The 20,906-nt window shown below is 51.5% G+C and overlaps 2 protein-coding genes across 8 annotated transcripts in view; both read right to left on the bottom strand.

Moving 5' to 3' along the window:
- Window positions 1-3,108, bottom strand: part of DDX46 (DEAD-box helicase 46) — a 60,677-nt gene extending 57,569 nt beyond the window's left edge. For 4 of the 5 annotated variants that reach the window (XR_016236113.1, XR_016236115.1, XR_016236114.1 and 1 more), the window contains exon 1: window positions 2,576-3,108. Coding sequence is in view for 2 of the 5 variants with exons in the window: in XM_089335874.1 (XP_089192000.1) it covers window positions 2,576-3,093 (518 nt within the window). In the remaining 3 variants the exon portion in view is untranslated. The remainder of the gene's footprint in view (window positions 1-2,575) is intronic. The other variant, XM_008255025.5, reaches the window with a different exon arrangement.
- Window positions 3,109-7,494: 4,386 nt separating this feature from the next.
- On the bottom strand, window positions 7,495-20,079 carry CAMLG (calcium modulating ligand). Of its 3 annotated transcripts, XM_089335873.1 has the most exons (5): window positions 19,791-20,078; window positions 17,804-18,252; window positions 13,074-13,139; window positions 12,876-12,921; window positions 7,495-8,555 (listed from the first exon to the last, which is right to left on the bottom strand). In XM_089335873.1, the coding sequence occupies exons 1-4, from the start codon at window positions 19,972-19,974 to the stop codon at window positions 12,883-12,885; spliced, it is 738 nt and encodes a 245-aa protein (XP_089191999.1). In that variant the 5' UTR covers window positions 19,975-20,078; the 3' UTR covers window positions 7,495-8,555; window positions 12,876-12,882. The 3 variants fall into 3 exon arrangements, with proteins under 3 accessions (XP_089191999.1, XP_002710146.4, XP_069932210.2); XM_002710100.6 differs by lacking the exon at window positions 12,876-12,921 and having other exon boundaries at window positions 19,791-20,077; XM_070076109.2 differs by lacking the exons at window positions 12,876-12,921; window positions 13,074-13,139 and having other exon boundaries at window positions 19,791-20,079.
- Window positions 20,080-20,906: the final 827 nt, after the last annotated feature.

Raw genomic sequence — 20,906 nt, 5'->3', positions numbered from 1 at the left:
CCAGATGCTGCAATGGCCAGAGCTGAGCCAATCCAAAGCCAGAAGCCAGAAACTTCTTCCAGATCTCCCACATGGGCACAGGGGCCTAAGGACTTGGGCCATCTTCCACTACTTTCCCAGACCACAGGAGAGAGCTAGATCAGAGGTGGAGCAACTGGGACTCGAACCAGCACTCATATGGGATGCCGGCACTGCAAGCAGCAGCCTTACCCACTATGCCACGGCGCCAGCCCCAAAAGATTTATTTTTGTTTATTTGAAAGGCAGAGTGACAGAGAGAAAGGAAGAAACATCCACTGATTCACTCCCCAAATGGCCACAACAGCCAGGTCTCGGCTAGGCCAAAGTCAGAAGCCAAGAATTCCACCCTGGTCTCACACATGGGTGGCAGGGGCCTCAGATCTTGGGCCATCCTCCACTGCTTTTCCAGTAGCATCAGCAGGAAGCTGGACTGGAAGCAGAGCAGCTAGGGTTCCTACTGCAACAAGGGGTGCCGAAGTTGCAAGCAGCAGCCTTAACCTGCTGCTGCCATGCTGTCCCCACTCAGGGCATTTTTTAAAACTCCTAGTCATGGGGCCACAGCTGTAGTGTAAACGGTAAAGCTGCGCCTGCAGTGCCGGCGTCCCAAATGGGCGCTGGTTCGAGTCCCAGCTGCTCCACTTCCGATCCAGCTCTCTGCTGTGGCCTGGGAAAGCAGCAGTGCCCTTGCACTGGCGTGGGAGACCTGGAGGAAGCTCCTGGCTCCTGGCTTCCAATCGGCCCAGCTGCTGCCATTGTGGCGATCTGGGGAGTAAACTGGCAAATGGAGCCCCCCCCCTTCAGATTAAAAACACACACACACACACACAAACAAAAAAAACCCTAGTCTTCCTGCTTCTATTCCTTTTTCCCTCAAATCTTATTCATTCTTCCTACCTAGAATCACAATACCACACACTTATTATTCTAAATCTTTAAGGCTCACCAAAAAAATGTTTTTTAAGGTATGAGCTTTTAAAATTTTTAACTTTTGTTTCTTTGAGAGGTAGAGAGTCAGAGACGGAACTCTGCTGGTTCATTCCCTAAAGGGGGAAGCCAGGAGCTGGCAACTCACCAGCATCTCCCACGTGGGCGGCAGGCATCCAATCACTTGGGCCCTCACTGATGCACCCAAGGGCCTGCATGAGCAGGAGCTGGACTTGGGAGCCAGAGCCAGGACCCCAAAGCAGGCACTCCAATATGGGACACAGGCGTCCCAACTGCATGGGCCAAACGCCTGCCCCTCACAAATAAATCCTTATCTTCGAAGCCAAATCTACAAGTCACACGCTTCCGGACCCGCGTGCTTCTCAGACCTACCTGCTCCTACTTCCCTCTAACCTCGCAGGAAAGCTACATCTGAGGGCGCGCTGGGCTCTGACACCCTGTGCGCCTTCCCACCTCCCAGCCTTGCACGGTTCCCTGAGCAAAGCCAGAAGACGGGCCAGCCAGGAAGAGAGGCCAAGGCGAAGGCCGAAGGGCTCGACTGGACCTCAGCAAGGAGGACCTCGCAGTCTGAATTTCAGCTCGGAACAGTGGGAACCAGTGCAGACCGAGGAGGGGAGTGCCGGGACCGACCCAGGGGTCACCCAGCGGCAGCGTGAAGGATCCAGCATTAGACACAGGAACTCGGCAGCAGTCTGTGTCGACTGTCAGCGGGAGCAGAAACGGGGAGACCACGCACAGGACGGGATGTCAGCCGCAAGAGAGGGCCGAGCCAAACCAAAGTGTCCAGAACTCGAGTGTGGGAAGCCAGAGGAACAGCAGCGCCTGCAGCGAGACTTCAACGATCTTCTCAGGGATTTTCGGAAGTTACCGAATATTCTGTATCCGTGATGGGCACAGTGTGTCTGCGCTAGATTTCATAAAGCTCTACTGACAATTTCCGTTTCCCTGACTGTTAATTACGCCTCGAGAAAGTACTTCTAGAGTTAAAAGTAAAACCCTCACTGGCTCTGGATAGCAAATAATCATATTTAAGATTTTTTTTTTTAAAAAAAACCCGGATCCCGACCCAGTTATCAGCAACTTCAGTGTTTAAGCTCTCACAGTCGTGGGACGAGCTCCTGACTCACGGCTGTCATGAACTCTGTTTGCAGTGTACACGGTCCACGCAACAAATGCTGCCAACAGCCCGGGGAAGGCCAAGCCGCGCACGGGGCCGCGGGCGCGGTCAGACGCTGCCCACTCGCCCCCTCCCCGCGCCCTGGGCAAACACCACGCACGCACCGCGAGCTGACACGCAGCGCCGGGCGCCCGGGGAGCGCTGCAAACGCCGGGCCGCCGCATTCCCCTGGGATCGCGCACCCCGGGGCGACCGCGGCAAGCTCCGAGGAGTGGCGGGAGGAGGTGCCCAATCACCGACAGCCCGCGAGGCCGCTCCCGCCCCAGGCTCCGGCCGCCGGGGCAGGCTCTGCCTTCCCCTCACCCGGGGTGCCGGCCCCTCCAGCGGCCGCCGAGCAACGCCGGCCGCACGTGGGGACGCGCCAGACCCAGCCCAGCAGCCCCTCAACTCCCGGCCCGAGCAAGCCGCTCGCCCGCCCGGCCCACCGCCTCACCGTGACTCCCGGCCCATGCTGCTGGCCGTGGGAAAGCCGGCGCCCCCGGGAACCACACGCAGGCGGACGGGACAAAGCAGGCGGCCACGCTGCCCCCGGCGCGCCGAGCGGGGACCTGCACTAAGAAGCGGCGGCAGCTCCCACGGCGGCGGCCATCCCAGCGCGGCCAACGAAAACAGGACGTGCTGGCGCCGGCGGCGGGAGGACGGGCACAGCCGGCCGGAAGCCGCCTCCTCTCCACAGCGCCACCTGCCGGCTGGAGGGCCCGTGGCACCGGCCGCGCCTGTCCGCGCCTGTCTGCGCGCGCCAGGCGGGGCGTAGCGGTGAGGGCGGCGCCCCCGCCTAGCGGGCCGCAGAGGTGTCCCGCTCCGCAACGCCACGGCGTGCACGCGGAGTATCCGGTACCCTCTGAGCTGCCCGACACAGCTGCGTGCCTTGGTACCGCTGCGCTTTCCCACAGCCCGCGGCAACAGGAAAGAACCGGCGGCCGCTGACTGGCTGCTTTTGTCAAAATTCATCGAACGGTAGACATGTGCTTCATTGTGCTTGCCACCAGCTGAGCCCTCAGCGGCCCACGTTGGAGCGCTTGCATTCGAATCCAGCTCTCGGGCACGCCCGGGAGCCTCAGTGGTGAGATTCCTGCAAGCCACGTGGGAAGCCTGAATTGAATTCCAGGAGTGGACCACACGTGGGAATGCCCCCCCCCCCGCCACGCAAATTACGTGACACTTTTTTTTTTTCTTTTTGGCAGCCAGAGTGGACAGTGAGAGAGACAGAGAGAAAGGTCTTCCTTTTCCGTTGGTTCACCCTCCAATGGCCGCCACGGCTGGCACGCTGCGGCCAGCGCACCACACAGATTCGATGGCAGGAGCCAGGTGCTTCTCCTGGTCTCCCATGGGGTGCAGGGCCCAAGCACTTGGGCCATCCTCCACTGCACTCCCGGGCCACAGCAGAGAGCTGGCCTGGAAGAGGGGCAACCAGGACAGAATCCGGCGCCCCGACCGGGACTAGAACTCGGTGTGCTGGCGCCGCAGGCAGAGGATTAGCCTAGTGAGCCGCAGCGCCAGCCATTTGCTCCACTTCTGATCCAGTCTCTGCCAGTGGCCTGGAAAAAGCAGCACAACATGGCCCAATCGTTTGGGCCCCTGCTACCCACATGAGAGACCTGAAAGAAGATGCTGGCTCCGGCTTGGCTCAGTTCTGGCTGTTGCAGCCACCTGGGGAATGAACCAGCAGGTGGGAGATAGCGCTCTCCCTCACTGGCTCACTCTCTCTCCTTCTGTATATATAACTCTTTCAAACAAATAAATCTTTAAAAAAGAAACAAGACTGGTCTGGTGGGGACAACCACTGGGTGGTCTTAAGCTGCTCTTCAGTCTCTGAAGCAAAAATGGAAATGAGGTTGAGAGAGTAAACACCAGTTTCTACAGAAAAAGACTTCCTATTTGAAAGGGTTACAAAGAGGGAGAGACAGAGAGAGAGGTCTTCTGTCTTCTGCCAGCGCTGGACCAGGCCAAAGCCAGGAGTCGGGAGCTTCATCTGAGTCTCCTTCGTGGGTGCCAGAATTACCTTTTGGATCTTCAATGGAAGGAATAATAGCTCTTTGCTGAGTAGCTGAGGGTTTCTCACAACCAGAAGCATAGATGCCCCAAAGAAGAGACTCCTTTAAATTCATAGCAAAATTATCAACCACGAGGGCTGGTGTTGTGTGGTAGGTAAAGCTGCTGCCTGCAACGCCAGCATTCCATGTAGGCACCGGTTCATATGGGCTTCACTTCCAATCCAGGCCCCTGCTAATGACCCGGGAAAAGCAGTGGAAGATGGCCCAAGAGTCTGAGGCCCTGCCACCCACGTAGGAGACACCAAAGAAGCTCCTGGCTTTGTTGCAGCCATCTGGGGAATGAACCAACGGAGAAAAGATCTCTCTTTCAAAATAAATAAACCTTTTAAAAAGTTATCAATGGGGCTGGCGCTGTGGCACAGTGAGTTAACGCCCTGACCTGGAGTGCCGGCATCCCATACAGGTGCTGGTTCGAGACCTGGCTGCTCCACTTCCGATCCAGCTCTCTGCTGTGGCCTGGGAAAGCAGTGGAAGATGGCCCAAGTCCTTGAGCCCCTGCACCCACCTGGGAGACCCAGAAGAAGCTGCTGGCTCCTGGCTTCAGATCAGCTCAGCCCCAGCCATTGCGGCCACCTGGGGAGTGAACCATCGGATGGAAGACCTCTCTCTTTGCCTCTCCTTCTCTGTGTAACTCCGACTTTCAAATAAATAAATAAATCTTTAAAAAAAAAGTTATCAACAATGACATCGCGGTTGCTCTTGACGACACATCATGATCCATTCCCTCTGGGCCCCCATGCTCTCTGTTAGTCTGCAGAGCCGCTCAGCGCCCAGCTGAAATGCAATCCATCCACCTCTGGAGCAGGCCCTAGCACAGAGGTTCAGACACTACCACTACCGGGGCTGGTGTGGTGGTGGAGGTGATTAAGCTGCCACCTGCAACACTGGCATCCATATGGGCACTGGTTGGAGTCCCCACTGCTCTCCTTCCCATGCAGCTCCTTGCTAATTCGCCCTAGAGTGCAGTGGAAGACGGCCCAACTACTTGGGCCTCTGGAGCCACCTGGGAGACCAGGACTAACCATTGCTAGCATTTAGGGAATGAATCACTGGATGGAAGATCTGTCTCTCCTTCTGTCTCTGTAACTCTGCCTTCCAAATCAACTAAATCATCTTTAAAACAAACAAACAAAAAAAAGAGGGCCTGGCGCTGTGGTGTAGCAGGTAAAGCCACCGCCTACAGTGCTGGAATCCCATGTGGGTACCAGTTCAAGTCCCGGCTGCTTCACTTCCGATCCAGCTCTCTGCTATGGCCTGGGAAAGAAGAAGACGGCCCAAGTCCTTGAGCCCCTGCCCCCATATGGGAGACCAGGAAGAAGCTCCTGGCTCCTCACTTCAGATGGGCACAGCTCCAGCCATTGCAGCCTTTTGGAGAGTGAACCAGAGGATGGAAGACCCCTCTCTAATCTACCTTTCTAATAAATAAATAAATCTTAAAACACACACACACACACACACACACACACACACACACACACACTTGCATCCTCTGTTAGAATGCCTGGGTTCAGGTCTGGGCTGATTCAGATTTCAGCTTCCTGCAAACACAGAACCCTGTGAGGCAGCATGTGATGGCTCAAGTACCTGAGACACTGCCACCCACACAGGAGACCCAGCTTCAGCCTGGCCCAGTCCTGGCTACAGGAGTCACTTAAGGAGTTAGCAAGTGCATGGCTGATTTCTCTCTTTGTGTCTACCTTACTTCTAACTCCCCTTTAAGAAAACTCATTAGCCACCAATTCTGACTGGGATAAATACTTCAAGTCCGCTATGTATTTATGGTGAGTTCACACCTCTTCCAAGTCCTGAAGGAAGCTGCTTTTTCATACTGGAGGTCAAAGAAGTGATTATAGCTCACTTGTCTCTAATACATCACTCTCAGGAAACTGCCCTGGATTCCAGAGCCGCAGATTTTGATACTTACCAAGTTGTTTCTTTTTTTCTTTTCTTTCCTCTCCTCTCTCCCCCCTCTCTCTTCTCTTCTCTCTCTCTCCCTCTGTAGGTACAGGGGCCCAAGGACTTGGGCTACCTTCTACTGCTTTCCCAGGCCACAACAGAGAGCTGGATCGGAAGTGGAGGAACTGGGACTCCAACTGGCGCCCAGATGGGATGCTGGCACTGCAGGCAGCGGCTTTAGCCACTATACCGCAGTGCCGGCCCATCACCCAGTTCTGATTGTCTTATACCCCACTTGCTGTTTTTGACACCAAATGTGAGCCACATGCACCGGCATCCTGTATGGGTGCTGGTTCGCGTCCCGGCTGCTCCACTTCTGATCCCGCTCTCTGCTGTGGCCTGGGGAAGCAGAAGACGGCCCAAGTCCTTGGGCCTCTGCACACAGGAGGGAAACCTAGAAGAAGCTCCTGGCTCCTGGCTTTGCATCACCTAAGCACTGGCCGTGGCAGTCATTTGGGGAGTGAACCAGCAGATGGAAGACCTGTCTTTCTTTCTGGCTCTTTCTCTCTCTGTAACTCTGCCTTTCAAATAAATAAAACAAATCTTAAAAAAAAAAAAAAAAAAAAAAAAAAAACAACCTACTACTAGCAAACATGGCAGAAGATGTCACTTCTCAATCATCTTCGTCACTCTAGTTTTGTAACTACCCTGAGCACTGAGAAACTTCCATTTCTACACACTTAAGGAAGTGATCATGGAATGTCAATCTATAAGAAGTGGCACTAAAACAGATACATTATAGTATTGATACATGAATTTGGGGGGCTGGTGTTACGGGGCAGTGGGTAAAGCCTGTGACAGCAGCATCCCATACTGGGAGGCACCAGTTCTGTGAGTCTCAGTCGCTCCACTTCTGGCCCAGCTCCCCATGAATGCACCTAGACGGCAGCAGATGCCCAAATGCGTGGGAGGCCCAGATGGGATCCACAGCTCCTGGCGTTGGCCAGCAGAGGCCTGGATGCTGCAGCCATCTGGGGAGTGAACCAGCGGGTGGAAGACCCCCTGTCACTCTGCCTTTCAAATAACTCTTAAAAAAAAAGAAATACAAATTTGGTAATGATCTACAATTAGCTAAATCTTGCATGTATTAATTAAGTGGGATTTTGTTGAGGGGTAAGGAAAGTGCTAAGAGTGTAACCGAGGACCATGGGGGTCACAGCCAGGACACTGCAGCTCTCCACAGGGTCCACACCAGGACACTCCGCCATTCTCTACACACAAGACCCACGCAATCAAGAACTGTGTGCTTCTAATCTTAATCCCAAATCTAAGGAACAGACTTTACATTACGGTACTTTTTCTCCATTAGTCAGGTAAGAAATAAAATGACAAAGACCAGTACTTGGGGAGTATTTAAAAAGAGCAAGTGGTTTTAATGTCACAAGGATTAACCAAATAGACCATATAAAAAGCTATGAGAAAATGAAACACTGAGTGACGTAACATTTACACTCTTTGAGAAGGTAAACCCTCCGACTGACACTGCTACCAAGGTAGTCAGGAGGACATGCACGCCAGTGGGTTGCGTGCCTTGATTGTTCAGCTCCCACTTCCAATCACTTTGTTCAGTTTGCCTGAAACACAATATTTCTGAAAATAATTCAAAATTGAAAGCTGCCAAGTATGAAACATAAAGACCTTTTAATTTTACACTTATGAACCTTAATCATTTCTTCTATTAAATATTTGTGCTGGAATAAAAACTAAGATTCTAACTCAAAAAGAAAAGGTAAGATTAGCTACCTTATTCAGCCCTTAAGTTGAAATGTACAGACTTAGCATTAGACACTTCAGTTCCTTTCACTTTATTGTTGAAATGGCTTCATTTCTCAGGACAGAATGACATAAACACAGGAACAGTCCTCAGGGCTCGCCGAGACCTCGTGTATCTGCTCTTCTAAAAGCACTAGCTCCGCCCCCAGACGTAGAATTACAAATCTGAGAAGTCAGGAGAGGCATAGCCTAGAGATTCTAATCAAATAAGAAAAGTCAGCTAATGACACTGGGACCCTATTCTTCACATCAGTACCAATGCAGGCCCAAGCCTTTTACATCAGGGGATCTGCCGTTTCATGCCTGATAAAGTGGTTTTACAAACCCGAAAGAGTAACAGAATACGTAATGGTGTAAGCCAGGCTGCCTCCTCTGAGGATACCGCGACACAGGAGAGAAACGGATTCTGTGAGCTCCTCCTGCCGAGCTCTGCAAGCATCACGGCACTTCCGAGCCCCAGTAGCCAAGCAGTTCATGACAGAAGATAAACGTGAAGAAGTAGACGCAGAGATCTGTGAAGACTTCCCCCATCTTGCTGTAGGTATCCATCGATCGATTTATCACTTCAGCAGGAATTCCAGACAGCAGAAGTGCGGCTGTTAGCACTGTGGTCTTGACCTTCTTTTCACTCTAGAGAGAGAAAGACTCAAATCAATACTACAGCTATCGGCAGACTACTTAAGCGCTACTGAAGCGTGATTGACACTGCTAGTTTTGCCTCTGATTTCAAAACTGCTAATAAATTTCAGACGAAAAGTCAACATTTACTGAGCAAGTTAACACACAAATCAGCAAAAGCCTAGGCAATGTAAGACACCATTGGAAGTAACATATAAGCAACAATTCAAGAGATACACAACAGCATAAGAGAAAAACAGTACTAGGCAGGACATACAATAACTGACAAATGAATGACATGGACACTCTGTGGCATAAGGACTTAGAAACTGACCCAGTGTTCTACATAAAGGAAGTACGAGGAAGGGTTTCAGAGGAAGCAGAATTAAAACAGGCCTTCCAGGATGAGCAGGCAGAGAGAAGAAATCTTATTACGTCAGTCTCACGACAGCAAAGTCAGCATGCAGCACAGCAGGTTAAGCTGCCAGTTCAAGTCCTGCTCACTCCACTGCGACCCAGCTTCCTGCTAGTGCACCTGCGAAGGCAGCAGAAGGTGGCACAAATACTCGGGTCCCCGCCACCCATACTGGCACCCAGGATGCAGTTCCTGGCTCCTGGCTTCAGCCTGGCCTAATCCTGGCTGTTGCAGCCAACTGGAAGAGGATGGGGGAGGGGGAATGAGTAGTATGGACAGAAGATCTCTCTCTCTCTGCCCTTCAAATAAACAAATAAAGAAGAAAGAGCCAGAGCAGACTGCCAGGTGCACTGAGGCACAGTGACTGGGGTGTCCCAGTAGCACAGGAACACCCTGTGGGGCCCTAACGAGCAAAGACTGCCAGGTGCACTGAGGCACAGTGACTGGGCTGTCCCAGCAGCACAGGAACACCCTGCAGGGCCCTACCTGCTATGCAAAAGCATTCGCCCTGCACTACCTACACAACAGGGTAGCACCGAGCAGTCCAGAACACTCTGGGGAAAACAGAGAACACAACTTACTTCCTAATATATTCTATTTCCTAATATAGTTTTCTGGCCTCAATTTTTTGAGAGTTTCAAAGCTTAGTTTATATTAACTTATTTAGTATCACGAAATATATACTCAAATGGCTCAAAAATTTTTTTGAGTAAAAAGCTATGTTTGTGGCAGAGCGGGTTAACTCCCTGGCCTGAAGGCCAGCATCCCATATGGACACCGGTTCGAGACCCAGCTGCTCCTCTTCTGATCCAGCTCTCTGCTATGGCCTGGGAAAGCAGGACAAAAAGGCCTGAGTCCTTGGGCCTCTGCACCCACGTGGGAGACCTGGAAGAGGCTCCTGGCTTCAGACCAGCGCAGCTCTGGCTGTTGTGGCCAACTGGGGAGTGTACCATCGGATGGAAGACAACTCTCTCTCTCTCTCCTACCTCTACCTCTACCTCTCTCTCTCTCGCTGCCTCTCCTCTGTGTAACTCTGACTTTCAAATAAATAAATAAATTTTTAAAAAATGCTATGGTTACCTAAGAGGAAAGCTATGTCCACAAAAAGACTCACATAACAAAATTCTTAGCAGATTCTATCATCCTAACCAAAAACTGACAACAACCCAGATGTCCATCAATAGATTAAATAAGTGGATATATTCATAAAATGGAACGTTAGCACAAAAAGGTAAAATAGGTAAGAACTACAGATACTTTCAACAATGTGAATGAATCTCAAAAATATCAGGCAAAATGAAAGGAGACTTATCTAAAAAACTAAAAGGGGCAGGCATTTGGCGCAGCTGTTACAGATCTTCTGTCCACACCCCATCTCAGAGGCCTCTGCTTCTGAACCCAGCTTCCCATTAATGTGCACCCAGGGAGGCGGCAGATGATCACCCAAGTGGGTGACCCTGAGTCCGCAGAGTTCCCAGCTCCTGGCCTTAGCCTAGCTCAGCACTGGCTGTCGTGGGCAGCTGGGAAACAAAGCAGCAAATCAAAGATCTCTGTCTGTCTCCCTATGTTCCAAACAAAGCACTAATTAAGAACAAACAGGAGGCTCACTTGGCTAATCCTCCGCCTGTGACGCCAGCACCCCGGGGTTCTAGTCCCGGTTGGGGCACCAGGTACTAGTCCCGGTTGCTCTTCAGTCCAGCTCTCTGCTGTGGCCCGGGAGTGCAGTGGAAGATGGCCCAAGTACTTGGGCCCTGCACCTGCTTGGGAGACCAGGAGAAGCACCTGGCTCCTGGCTTCAGATCAGCACAGTGCGCCGGCCACAGCGGCCATTGAAGGGTGAACCAACGGTAAAGGAAGACCTTTCTCTCTGTCTCTCTCTCACTGTCCACTCTACCTGTCTACTATGGGTGCCAGTTCATCTCCCGGCTGGTCCACTTTGATCCAGCTCCCGGCTGAAGGCCTGGTTAAAGTAGTATAAGATGGCCCACAAGACTGGGGCCCTGCCACCCATGTGGGAGACCCAGATGAAGCTTCTGGCTCCCAGATTTGGCGTGGCTGAGTCCTAGCCTTTGCAACCATCTGGAGAGAGAACCAGAGGATGGGAGGATGAAAGATCTCTCTCTGTCTCTCCCTCTAACTCTGACTTTCAAGTAAATAAATCTTAAAAGAGAGACAAAGAGATGTATTGGAAATGGATAAAAAAAATTACATAAATGATAAACATAATGAGAAGACAACTGTAGAATCTACATGCTAAGAGTAGATGCGTGCTTAATGCATAATTCTTTCAGCTTTTGCTTGTTCAAAAACTGCTTCAACAAAATATTGTTTTCTAGGGAAAAAGCAAACCTCACTTCTTTCCCATTCACATTCCTATCACAAATACCACTGTTGCTACGCCCCTGTGTCTTCTTCCAGAGTTTCCTTCTGTATTTACATGCAAAGTCAAATGTGTTACTTCTCTTCCTTTTCACAGAAGAAAGAACACTACGGATCCTATTCTGCCTTTTGGTGTTTGTGATCTTCATTTCTGATGGAGAGCTCACCGCTAGCCCTACAAAGAGAACTCCAACAGTCGGAATACGAGCTATTTTTTTTAACCTAGTCACTTAGAGGTGCACATTTTGTTTTTAATTTTCTTTTTAGCAGTGGACATTTGCTTCCAAACCTTTGCTACTGTAAAACGGCAATCAGTGTTCCAAGGGTGAATTTCTAAACAAATGTTTTACTTAAAATCACATTAACTTCTTACCTCTAAATGTTTCAAATCCACTAAAAGCATACATGGATCTGTTAGCCCATTAGAAATGACTACACATATAGCCAAGTAGGCATTTTCAGCAAAATCCCTGTATGTAACTCAGCAGAGTAGCGTCACTGTGTATGCTGGGCAAGCCACGCCCTCCACCTGCAGTCGGGCAGCAAGGGCAACACAGAGTCTTCCATCACCCTGTGCTGGAACTGCGCCCAAGTATTTCCTGCAAATACCAGACCTTCTACATCAAAGTTCACTGCTACCAAGTGTCCAACAGCTGTACCATAAGATAACTGAACCCATTTTAAAATTAAATTCCTTTACTGCAGACAAAGTGAGTTCTTAAATTTACTAACTAAATTTGGTACTTTCTTAGAAAAGTACTATTCAAGGCCGGCGCCGCGGCTCAATAGGCTAATCCTCCGCCTTGCGGCGCCGGCACACCAGGTTCCAGTCCCGGTCGGGGCGCCGGATTCTGTCCCGGTTGCCCCTCTTCCAGGCCAGCCCTCTGCTATGACCCGGGAGTGCAGTGGAGGATGGCCCAAGTACTTGGGCCCTGCACCAGCATGGGAGACCAGGAGAAGCACCTGGCTCCAGGCTTAGGATCAGCGCGAAGCGCCGACCACAGCGCGCCGGCCATTGGAGGGTGAACCAATGGCAAAAGGAAGACCTTTCTCTCTGTCTCTCTCTCTTACTGTCCACTCCGCCTGTCAAAAAATAAAAAAAGAAAAAAAGAAAAGTACTATTCAAATTGTGTAGTAAAGCAACAAATTTGGGGGCCGGCGCTGTGGCAGAGCAGGTTAATGTCTTGGCCTGAAGCGCCGGCATCTCATACGGGCACCGGTTCTAGTCCCGGCTGCTCCTCTTCCCATCCAGCTCTCTGCTATGGCTTGGGAAAGCAGTAAAGTCCTTGGGCCCCTGCGCCCACGTGGGAGACCTGGAAGAAGCTCCTGGCTCCTGGCTTCAGATAGGCAAAACTCCGGCCATTGCGACTATCTGGGAAATGAACCATCGGACAGAAGACCTCTCTCTCTGCCTCTCTTCTTTCTGTGTAACTCTGACTTTCAAATAAATAAATAAATCTTAAAAAAAAAAAAAGCAACAAATTTTTCCCCAATCCATCATGCATCAACATTTTTATGAAACATAATAAAAACGTTACGGTAATATCAAATTGCCATGAAAGCTTCTAATTCTTCAGGTTTTAACTGTAAAACATCACAAACACAAACATTTTGATCAGCACTGGTAGGTGAACTAACTCACTTAGACCACAAGCCGGACTTTTCTTAAAACCTAAAATTAGCTAGTCAGCAATCATTTTAAATACATCACTGTAATTTAAAAAATTGTAATTTACCTTGGGAAAATATTTGTACAGTCCCATGTACGCAAGTTGTAAAGTAAGAAATGGAGCAAATATGGACTGCGAAGACAGAAGATAAAATTAAACATGTCCAACATAACCATTTAAATCACAATGAATCAAACCCACACCAGCTATGAGATCCCAAGCAAAAAACTACAACATTTAATTTTAGTGGCTGAAAGTAATCATTTCTGCACAAGATAAAAAGACAAAGAGATCGGATTCCCTAACACTCTGGTGGCTGTAGCAGAACGGCTAAGACACCCGCGGCCTGTATCTGGCTCCTGACTCCAGCTGCTTGCTGATGTAGCCCTTGGTTATTTTGCAAATAACTAAATTTTTTAAAAAACTGTGGGTGGGGGTATGTTGTTACACAGTGGGTTAAGATGCTGTTTATAACACTGGCATTCCATATCAAAGTACGACAGTTCAAGTCCTGGCTGCACCGCTTCCAATCTAGCTTCCTGCTAAAGTGCCTGGAACGCAGCAGATAACAGCTCACTTAGGTTCCTGCCACTCACATGGGAGACCTGGATGGAGTCTGTCTCCTGACTTCTGCCTGGCCCTGTCCTAGATACCAAGACCATATGAGTAAAGCAGCAGATGCAAGACTGTCTGTCTCTACCTCTCTCTCACCCTGTTATTCAAATACATAAATACATATATATTTTTAAAGGTTTTTTTTTGTTAAAGATTTATTTATTTGAAGGCAGTTATGGAGAGGCAGAAGCAGAGAGAGGGAGAAAGAGGTCTTCCATCCACTTGTTCACTCCCCAGATGGCTGTAACGGCTGTAACTGGGCCGATCCAAAGCCAGGAGTCAGGAGCTTCTTCCTGGTTTCCCATATGGATGCAAGGGCCCAAGGAGTTGGGTCATCTTCTACTGCTTTCCCAGGCCCATCAGCAAGGAGTGGCATCAGAAGTGGAGCAGGCAGGACTGGAACCGGAGCCCATATGGGATGCTGGAACTGCAGGTAGAGGCTTTATCTGCTACACCACAGTGCCAGCCCCAACGCATATATTTTTTAAATTGAAAAAAAAGTTTTTTAATGCACACAATTATTTCACATTATTTCATTGTCCCAAAAGTCTTCTCATAAAAATTATCTTTTTAATTTTTTCCTTAAGAATTATGATTTATTTGAAACACAAAGTTAGAGAGGGAGAGACATAGAGAGATCTTCCATATGCTGGTTCATCCCCCAAATGGCCACAATGGCCAGGGCTGGGCCAGGCTGAAGCCAGGAGCCCAGAGCTTCTTCCTGGTCTCCCTGTGAATGACAACGGCCCAAAAACTTAGGCCATCTCCAGATGTTTTCCCATGCACATTAGCAGGGAGCTGGATGAGAGGTGGAGCAGCTATGACTCGAACTGGCACCATTATGGGATGCCAGCACCGCAGACAGCAGCTTAAACCATTGTACCAGCTCCACTTTTTAAAACGATTTTTTAAATTTATTTTTTATTTGAAAGCAGAGCCAACAGAGAAAGTGAGGGACAGAGAGAGGGAGAGAGACTTCCATTTGCTGGTTCACTCCTGAAATGGCTTCACCAGCTAGGCCTGGGCCAGGCTGAAGCCAGGAGCCAGGTCTGTCCACATCTCCAACATGGGTGGGGGCCCAAGCACCTGGGCCATCTTCTGCTGCTTTCCCAGGCCATCATCAGGGAGCTGCATCAGAAGTGGAGTAAGCCAGCACCGCAGCTCAATAGGCTAATCCTCCGCCTGCGGCGCCGACACACCGGGTTCTAGTCCCGGTTGGGGTGCCGGATTCTGTCCCAGTTGCCCCTCTTCCAAGCCAGCTCTCTGCTGTGGCCAGGGAGCGCAGTGGAGGATGGCCCAAGTGCTTGGGCCCTGCACCCCATGGGAGACCAGGAGAAGCACCAGGCTCCTGCCTTCGGATCAGTGCCGTGCTCCAGCCGCAGTATGCCGGCCGCGGCGGCCATTGGGGGGTGAACCAACGGTAAAGGAAGACCTTGCTCTCTGTCTCTACCTCTCTCACTGTCCACTCTGCCTGTCAAAAAAAAAAAAAAAAGAAAAAGAAAAAAAAAAAAAAAGAAGTGGAGTAGCCAGGACCCAAACCAGAGCCCATATGGGATGTGGGTGTCACAGGCAATGGCCCTACAAGCTACACCATGACCCTGGCCCTGATGAGCTATTCTTAATATCAATAACATGTGTTGTTGATAACATTTAATTAACAATTATTTCTAAAATATTATGGAACAAGTGAAAGAGGAAACATCAGTAGATGGCAGTGCAGTGAGCAGATACACATCAGCAGGAAGCTAGAGAGAGAAACAGCTCAAACTCTGGCCGTGAGGATGCTGTGGCGCAGCAGGCCGACACCCACACGGCTGCTTCCCATTTCAGAGTATCTGGGATCCAGCCCTACCTCCTCTTCAAATCTGCATTTCTACCAGCTACTAGCCTGGGAGGCAGCAGGTGATGGCCCAGTACTTGCGTTCCTGCCACCCATGTGGGACACCCAGATGGAGTTTCTGACTCCTAGTTTTCACCTGGCCCAGCCCTAGCTGTATACATAAATAAATAAATCTGCTTTAAAAACCTAGTAGTGAAGAAAATCAGAAAATCAAGGTACCCAAATGATCTCACACAAATGAAGCACAGGGCTAGTGTTGTATCACATCAGGTTGAGCCCCAGCTATGATGCCATATGAGCACCAGCTCAAGTCCTGGTGCTCCACTTCTGATCCAGCTCCCTGCTAATGCACCTGGGAAAGCGGCAGAAAATGCCCAAATACTTGAGCTCCTGCCATCCAAGGGGGAGTCCTGGATGGATTTCCAGGCTCCTGATTTCAGCCTGGATCCTGGCCATTCCAATCATTTGGAGAGTGAACCAGTGGATGGAAGAGCTCTCTATTGGTCCCTCTCTGTCAGTCTGCCTTTGAAACAAATAAACTTCTTTAAAGAAATGAAGCATTCCCGGCACCGCGGCTCACTAGGCTAATCCTCCGCCTGCAGCGCCAGCACACCGGGTTCTAGTCCCGTTCGGGGCGCTGGATTCTGTCCCGGTTGCTCCTCTTCCTGTCCAGCTCTCTGCCGTGGCCCGGGAGTGCAGTGGAGGATGGCCCAAGTGCTTGGGCCCTGCACCCGCATGGGAGACCAGGAGAAGCACCTGGCTCCTGGCTTCGGATCAGCTGCGGCCAGCACACCACGCTGATCCGAAGCCAGGAGCCAGGTGCTTCTGCTGGTCTCCCATGTGGGTGCACTTGGGCCATCCTCCACTGCACTCCCGGGCCACAGCGGAGAGCTGGACAGGAAGAGGAGCAACCGGGACAGAATCTGGCACCACAACCGGGACTAGAACCCGGTGTGCTGGCACCGCAGGTGGAGGATTAGCCTATTGAGCCACAGCACCGGCAAAACAAAATTTTTTTTTTTTTAAAAAGAAAGAAAAGCAGAGCAATAGAACTGCTTCCTCATCCCCCACGTAAATGGCAGAGGCCCAAGCCATCTTCATGTGCCTTCCCAGGCACATTCATAGGAAGCATGACCGGAAGTGGATTACTGGGGACTCGAACCAGTGCTCTGACATGGAATGCAGCAGCTTAATCCACTGCACCACGATGCTGACCTCCAAAATACCTCTCTCCGTAACTAAGATGAATAATCAGGCCTGTAATACATCTCCAGTCACGGGCACCTAGCAGATGTGATGCTAACAGGGACAATGAATTCTACAGAGTAAAAGTACTCATGGGGCTGGTATTCAGCATAGCATTTAAGACACCTGCACCCACAAGGGAAAACCTGCTTTGTAACTAGGATTGGCTCTCTCTCTCTCTCTTTTTTTTTTTTTTCTTAACATTGTATTTATTTGAGAAGCAGAGAGAGGAAGACAGAGAGGTCTTCCATCCACTGGTTCACTTCCTAAATGTCCACAACGGCCAGAGCTGCGCCAATCCGAAGCCAGGAGCCAGGAGCCAGGAGCTTCTTCTGGGTCTCCACGTGGGTGCAGGGGCCCAAGCACTTGGGCCATCTTCTGCTGCTTTCCCAGCCACAGCAGGGAACTGGATCAGAAGAGAAGCAGCCAGGACTAGATTCAGCACCCATATGGGATGCTGGTGCCGCAGGTGGAGGCTTAGCCACAGCACCACAGCACCGGCCCCTGGATGCGGCTCTCGACTGCAGCTTGCTAATGAAGACAATGGGTGCAGATGACACGGCGCGCAGACTGAGTTTCTGACTCACAGCTCTGGGCCCAAGCTCAGCTCTGGTCCTTGAGGCATTTTGGGGAAGAACAAACAGATGTAATCTCTTTCTCCCTCTGTACTTCTACTTCTCAATTACATTTAAAAATTTTTTCAGGGCCGGCGCTGTGGCACGGCCAGTAAAGCCACAACACCAGCAACACCGGCATCCCATATGGGTGCCAATTCGTGTCCTGGCTGCTCCACTTCCAATCCAGCTCTCTGCTCACGCTCCTGGGAAAGCAGTGGAAGATGGTCCAAGTGCTTGGGGCCCTGCACCCATGTGGGCGTCTTGGAAGAAGCTCCTGGCTCCTGGTTTCAGCCTGGCTGGGCCCTGGCCATTGTGGCCATGTGGGAAGTGAACCAGCAGATGGAAGATATTCCTCCCTCCCTCCCTCTCTCTCTCTCCTCTCCTACCGTCTAATTCTCAAAAAATAAAATATAAAAGCATTCATTATAACCAATTTGCATATTCCATGAAGTTAGCTACCAACCCAGTCTTTTCCTTACCAAGTATTTGCAAACGAAAGCTCGGACTGCAAGAGCGAGGAGAGCACATCCAACCAATCTAAATATTCGAAAAGAGTCAAACTCCTCCGCCGCGCTCCCGTCCTCCTGACTGGGCTTCTCGCTGGTCAGCTGCCTCCGCAGCTTCATTGCTTCCTCGAACCTGGAAAGGTACTGCTCCAGCCCGTGGCGAGAGGCCCTCTGCACGGCGTCCGCGGCCAGCTCCCCTCTGCTGCGCAGCCGGAGCTCCAGGTTCAGGTCGTCGGGGCACTCGGGCGGCGGAATCAAAGAGTCCAGCGCGTCCCCCCGGACCTCGGCCGCACCGCCGTGCTGGTCCGCCGCTCCCGCGCCAACCGAATCGCCCAGCACCACGCGCTTGGAGACGGAAGGAATGCCGAGGGCGTTCAGCCTGTCACCGTCCTGCTGCTTCGATTTTGCTTGGCTCTCTTCTTCTGAGGAGAGAAATGTAAGTCTCATGTATTCCATACAGGCGAACACTACACGTTAATATTTTAAAATAAGCGGCTGCAGCTAGAACTTGGCAGTCTCTGAAATAAAATCCACACTGTGCATAAAACGAGAAGTGGTTCCTCCCTCCACACCCTCAAAGCCAGCCGTACACAACAGCTCAGCCTTAGCAGGAGGGGCGAGGAGTGAAATACAAACGGAGAGCCGGCGTGGAGCAAACTGTTCTCCCTGCGCTTCCTGGACAGTATATCCCACAGTTCCTGCTCTAGTTATCTGGCTGAATACATAAAATCATTAAGCCTTTTAAAAATCAGTGTGTGTTTGTTTTTTCTAGCTCGAATGTTAAGTTAGATTTTTGAATCCAGAGCTCTATGAGCACAGGGTGTGGCCTGTCCCCCGGCCACTGTTCACGGGTCAGGCAGCCAGAGTGTGTCCACACACAGCCTTAAGACCCTGCCATGGCTTTTCTTCCTAAACAAAACCTATAAAGATAAAAATCTCAAAGCAAAAGAAGAAAATAAGAACGCATCTCCAAGAAAGATGATGAAGAATGCTTTGGGAGAGACAAGCATCCTAACGTCGAAGGAGAACTGTTCTCCCAGCCACCGTTCTGGACAATTCGGAAAGGGGCTCTCCCTCCCCAGGAGTGTGTCTGCAAGTTCGGAGCCACACTCCATCTCAAACCTCCCGGGATTCAGGAAGACCTAGGGAGCTCGCAACCAAAAACCAAAGGCCGATTACTAAGAGAAATGCTGGACGGAAACCTTCCCACTCGCGAGCTAAATGATTCATTCTATTCACAGGGAAAAGGATTCTTTAAGAAAACACCTCGACACCTCTTGGGGACACTGCTCCAGGTCTCAATGCAAACCCAACCTCAGTCACACCCGTCTCAACGAACAAGGACAGCGCAGCTCGGTGGGCGCGGCGCACCGCTGGTCTGACTTCTGGAAGGCCTGGAGCTGAACACAGGCACTAGCTGGGGTGGGGTGGGGGGGTCTTTCTTCCATGAGCGCCATTTGAACATCTATAACATCATTTGCGCGCCAAACAAAATTACCAACTTAAAAATCAGCCTGCCACCACAGATGGACTGGACTTCCAATCCCGCCCGCGGCGATTTCGCGGACCTCAGGCCGGATGTCCCCCAGCCCCGCGTCTCCGACCCACCGCGGGCGGCCCAGGGGGCAGAGCCGACCAGCGGGTGTGCCCGACAGCAATTACACAGCAAACGGCAACACAAGGCGGATGCCAGGGAAAGCCCTGGAAGCAGAGGCACCAGGAACGGACAGCAGGGGCCGTCATCCTCCCGGGGGCACCGCGGGCACAGCAGACCAGGGAGAACGGCCGTCTCCAGGCTGCCGCCCGCCGGGACCCGCAGCCGTCGTGGCAGCGACCCCGGACTCAGGCAGGGGGACGCGCGGCAGGGCGAGGCCAGCGAGACGCAGTGTGGGGGCAGGCAAGATGACCCCGAAGATGCCAAGCAGTCGGCAGAACACTGCGGGGAAACGGACGTTCTCACCCGCGCCGCTCCCGGGCCTGTGGAAACCCATGATGCGGTTGATGCGCTGTTCCGAGTTCATCAGCAGCTTTCGCCGCCGCAGCTCGGCCCGACGCTGAGAAGCCGACATGCCGGACCCTGCCGGGGCCCCCGGTCGGTCCCCGCCGTCGGCAGCGACGGTCACCGGCTCCATCCGCCCATCCATGGTCTGCAAGTGGCGGCGGCGGCGGCACGGGTGAGTTCGGGCAGGGCCGCACGGCGCCCCAGCCCGTCCCAGCGTAGACCCGCCCCCCGCGCGCGGGGCCGGGACTGCGGGCCGAGCGCGCCCGCGCCGCCCGATGGGAAGGTGCGCGAGGCTGTGGCCGCCATTTTGAATGAGGGCAGCGCCTGTGGTCCAGGACGGCCTGCCTAGCATTCCGCTGACGGCTGGTCTCCTCTCTTCTAAAATTAGAGATAAACAAAATGGTCCGTAACCTGGCGATGTGGAAAGAGATGAAAGTGACGAAAGCGATAGGCATATAGGTCACAGGTGCCAGGAAGCAAAATGGAGGATGCAGCTTCAGGCGCTTTTTTGCAGAACTCCTGCGGCCTCGTTCATTGGACGCAGGAATACGAAAATTGGCGAACGACGATTTAGAGAGGAATTTTTTCTCGGGGCTGACTCTGAGTCCCTTCAGAATTTGCTCTTCTCTCGAGTGGGCTAGTTCTCATGCTTTCCTCACGCTTTTTTTTAAATAAGACTTTCCCTGCGATGTCTTCCCTGTCCGTACTGTGTGAATGATCCACGCTCTTTAGTCCTTTCTACCCCTTTTCTCCTTTGCATGTACAGCCACCTTGTCAGGTGTGCTGAGTGTTTGTCGCCTGCGTCTCACCACCTGAAATATAAGATGTGTGAAGCCCCGCAGTGAGCTTTGTTCTCTGCTGCGATTTCTATACCGATGTGGATGCACGTCAAGGCCTCCGTGAGGCGCAGCGGCGCAGGCCCTGAATGGGAGGTTTGGGGGCGCCCGAGACTGTTTTTAATTATGTATTTTATTTATTTGAAAAGCAGGATTAGAGAGAGAGAGCTCTTCCATCCGCTGGTTGACTCCCCACATGGCGGCAAGGGTTGAGCCAGGAGCCGGCGCTTCAGACAGG

The sequence above is a fragment of the Oryctolagus cuniculus genome, chromosome 6 (genome assembly GCF_051225735.1).
Source record: "Oryctolagus cuniculus isolate XC-2025 breed Fujian yellow rabbit chromosome 6, ASM5122573v1, whole genome shotgun sequence".
Taxonomy (NCBI): Eukaryota; Metazoa; Chordata; class Mammalia; order Lagomorpha; family Leporidae; genus Oryctolagus; species Oryctolagus cuniculus.
Note: the sequence above shows the minus strand (reverse complement) of the source record. Positions and strands in the feature narration are given on the sequence as shown.

Coding starts and splice junctions, on each gene's coding strand:
- CAMLG (XM_002710100.6), bottom strand. CDS start 19,974: ATGGATGGGCGGATGGAGCCGGTGACCGTCGCTGCCGACGGCGGGGAC. Junction 13,140..17,803: donor CTTTCGTTTGCAAATACTTG/GTAAGGAAAAGA, acceptor CTGTCTTCGCAG/TCCATATTTGCTCCATTTCT. Junction 8,556..13,073: donor TGTACAAATATTTTCCCAAG/GTAAATTACAAT, acceptor TTCTCTCTCTAG/AGTGAAAAGAAGGTCAAGAC.